At 42.5% G+C, this 3,622-nt stretch overlaps 1 protein-coding gene across 1 annotated transcript; it reads right to left on the reverse strand.

Moving 5' to 3' along the window:
- Positions 1 to 1,072: 1,072 nt before the first annotated feature.
- LOC145982499 (maternal effect protein oskar-like) lies at positions 1,073 to 1,819 on the reverse strand. The gene has a single exon (XM_083115956.1). The coding sequence runs from the start codon at positions 1,817 to 1,819 to the stop codon at positions 1,073 to 1,075; it is 747 nt and encodes a 248-aa protein (XP_082972082.1).
- Positions 1,820 to 3,622: the final 1,803 nt, after the last annotated feature.

Genomic DNA, 3,622 nt, shown 5'->3' on the forward strand with positions numbered 1-3,622 from the left:
CCCTCAAATGCAAAAGCAGTGTACCTGCGACTGTCCTCATGCAAAGGTACCTGCCAATAGGCATTTCCCAAATCAAGTGAAGTAAAAAATTTACAGTCTAAAAAAGAAGTCAATAGATCATCAATTTTCATTGGGGTCAGTTGCATGGGTTTAACATGCTGGTTGACTTTCTTTAGATCGACGCACAGGCGAATTTCCCCATTAGATTTCGGGACAACTAACAACGGCGAACGGTATTCTGAGTCTGATAGTTCTATCACCCCCCATTCCAACATTCGATTTAATTGTTCCCTCACCTTGTCTCTGTATGCATAGGGAATAGGGTAGTTCTTTGCAACGATCGGGACCTTTGTGTCAAGTTCCATGCGATGGACATATTCTTTACACAACCCTGGCTTATCCGAAAAGGTCTGTTCAAACGAGGTTAGCATCCCCAAAAACCTTGCATTTAAATTCCCATCTAGATTTAGAAAACCTTTTAATTTGTCTATCCAATCTAAGGGTTGATTTTCTAATCCGGGTGAATTCAAAGATACGTTGGATATTGGCACCTCCGATTCCAGAGTGTCGACTTCTTTAAGAGGAGTAAACTTTAAAAGAGCCCTACCATTGGGTGTTCTATAGAAAAAGGCCTCCTCGTCAAAATTGAGTTCCCCGTGAATCCCATATATGACATCTAATCCTAATAACACAGGAATATTTAAATTTTTCACTACGATAAAACGCACATAGTAATCATAGCCCCCCAAATTGATCATTACCTTCGCAATTCCCTCTACTGATTTTGCTTTTGAGCCGGAATAATCAATCAATTTTATGCCGGAAGCAGGTTCCAACCTTGGCCTAGAGATTAATGATGAGATGGATTTCCAGACGCTCATTCCCAATAGGCTCGCCTCAGCGCCACTGTCGCAGAGGGCAACAAATGGTTTACCTAAAATAGCAATTTGAATCAAAGCAGAAGCGCACCGTTTAGAATCAATATTTACAGGTACAAATAAATTCTTCGAATTATCAAAATCAGTTCCTTCCCCGATATCATTAATATTTACATACATAATGACAGGATGTTCTACCTTACTCTCACCCCCCGCCCGTAGGTCAGAGCTTCCCTTCGGTTTTCCGAATTAGGTCGTTGCATGGACGGTTCATCAACCGCATGAATCTCGGCCTCAACCACAATCTGCGAATTTGGTTCAGTAGCCCTTGGCTGCGATTTTCCTAAGACTCCTTTTCCCCTAAGGAAATTGAGCACACACACCATACCTTCCCTATTCCAGTGTACACGATCCATTTTTCCCCGTGAAGGATTACCTAAGAAGTCTTCAAACAAATTTACTCGTATATCGCCCTGACTGCTGAAGAACAGCGAAGAGATGTCATGTACCTTGACATTTCTATCATTGTGAAGTGAAACTATGAACTCATTGATCCCTTTCCATTTCCTCCAAACATATGAATTTTCATTACGCATAATGCGTGCTAAGGGAGGTAAGGTCAACCAATTAATTTCTTTTGTTCTGTGCGATAACAGTTCCAACGTTTCTAACATGTTGCGCTTAACAACTTCTTCAGATTGGAAGTTAAGGATGTCATTCGTGCCAATCATGAGAATTACCGAATCGGTCAACTTTGAACACGATCTTAATCTACTGTTCAGCTGCTCCGTGGTTTGCCCACTCACCGACAGTCCTATACCCCGATTACCTTGCTCATCAACATTGAGTTGACCGTTACAAAACTTTTGAGCAAGCCTAAGCAACATGCTATCGCCGATCAACTGTTTCCCTTCCAATAATGGTTCACAAGTATTCGACATCTTAGCTACATCCCTTTGACCTTGCCGTACTACTGAGGCGATCCCTTTACCAGGAGGATTATTCCCAAACGAGCTCACATCACCTCCTTCGATGCGAGTCGATCTCCGTTTCCCGACGAAGAATCCTCTACAAAATCTCTGTTTTTATGCCATCGCCGTTTGGTCTTAGGACTCGAACGAGTGCCCTTCCCACCATTCATAGAGGGAGTTGTCAATGTGGGAATACACGACTTGTCCTGGATCTCTGAATCCTGCGAAGCAACCATAACTTTGTTAATCCCGGCCTTAAAACTCTTGCCCCTCAGAGGAAGAGCTAGGTCTCGCTTGACAACTGCCTCTTTCAGCGACTCAAAATTTTCTATTGCGTGAGTTGCCTCAGCGAAAGACGAAATGTCCTGCATCACCAAATGTTCTCTTAATTTGTATGGTAAGAGAATACCCAGCTGAGCTACAATATGCGATTCTTCAGCTTTGGGTTGGATGGTGCGAAGCAACTTAAAGTTCTTAGAGAAGAACTGTAACACGCTTTCCTCAGATGTTTTTTGATAAGGCGAATTTAATACTTTTGCCAGGCAGGTGCTACGCCACCTTGAGCTTTCATAATGTTTGATGAATTCGGATTTGAACAAATCATATGAGACCAACCGAGCCTTTCTTTCGGAAAACCAGATCTTCGCACTCTCAGTCAAGAGTTTTGGCACATATTTAATGTATTGAACCTGATCGATACCATACAACTCCAGAAGTTCCTCCACTTTTTCGAGGAATTCAGTGGGTGTTACATTTGTAATCAGACCATTAAACTTTGGGAACTTCAACAAATCTTGAGGCTTTATACTGAACAACTTCGTATGAGCCAAGCTCCGATTCCCCTTAAGATCAGATTGTTCCCCGTTTCCCAGGCCAGCATCCTTCAGAGCTTCAACCCTTTCTAAAGACCTACACGGTTTAACCCTTCTATGTCTGGTCTTTAGATAACTTTTCCCTTTCAACGCAGTAGGTCCCTTACCAGGTCTTTCAGTTTCCGTAGAAGACTCTGCACTTGAAACACAGTGGCAAACAAACAGTTTTGATTCTATGACTGTCCGACCATCGGCAGCGTCAGAATTATCCGTAGAGGTAGCCTTATCCTTACGACCCACCCCAGTGTCCCCAGAGACCAAGTGACCAACATCTTTACTCTTAACTGGTTTACCTCGATTAACTTGCAAACGATCAACTTTACATGTACCTTCTCGGCCCCAGCTATCCAAAACCTTGCTAACTCTACCCATCGAGTCCTCAAGGGACCTCAGTGTCACCATAACTTCTGCAGGCACGGTGTTAACAACCCGAGCTTCATTAGCTTGATCCTGAGAAGAAATATTTTTCAACTGCTGAGAAGGTGAAGAAACTTCCTTCTTTACTACTACCACCTCACTATCACTAACAGATTTTGCTAATTGAGGACGTTTTGGAATTTGACTCTTCTCTATATCCCTACCTGCCAACTTATCCAACACCCTTTCTACTATTTGCCCTTCCAAGGATTTGAAACGATTTTCATTAAGAATTTCCATCTGGTCCAAGGATTTTTGCACACCCTGTACTTCAACATCCAATTTACTTGCCAGATCATCACATTTCTTATCAAGCCCCTCTGCCCTGGTTATGCATTCAATTCTGTATTGTGATAACGTAAGCGTAAGTTCTTTGATGCCCTCGCAATTCCTGACCAGGTTTTGCTGCAAATTTGATATACATTTGTTTGTATCATTTAGGTCAGCCCTAAGGTTACCCACCAACCTACTGGAGTGCTCAGTT

This window comes from Lepisma saccharinum, unplaced genomic scaffold (assembly GCF_977018435.1).
Source record: "Lepisma saccharinum unplaced genomic scaffold, izLepSacc3.1 HAP1_SCAFFOLD_198, whole genome shotgun sequence".
NCBI lineage: Eukaryota > Metazoa > Arthropoda > Insecta > Zygentoma > Lepismatidae > Lepisma > Lepisma saccharinum.

Excerpts from the sequence above, each read along its gene's own strand:
- LOC145982499 (XM_083115956.1), bottom strand. The coding sequence starts at position 1,819 with ATGTCGAATACTTGTGAACCATTATTGGAAGGGAAACAGTTGATCGGC.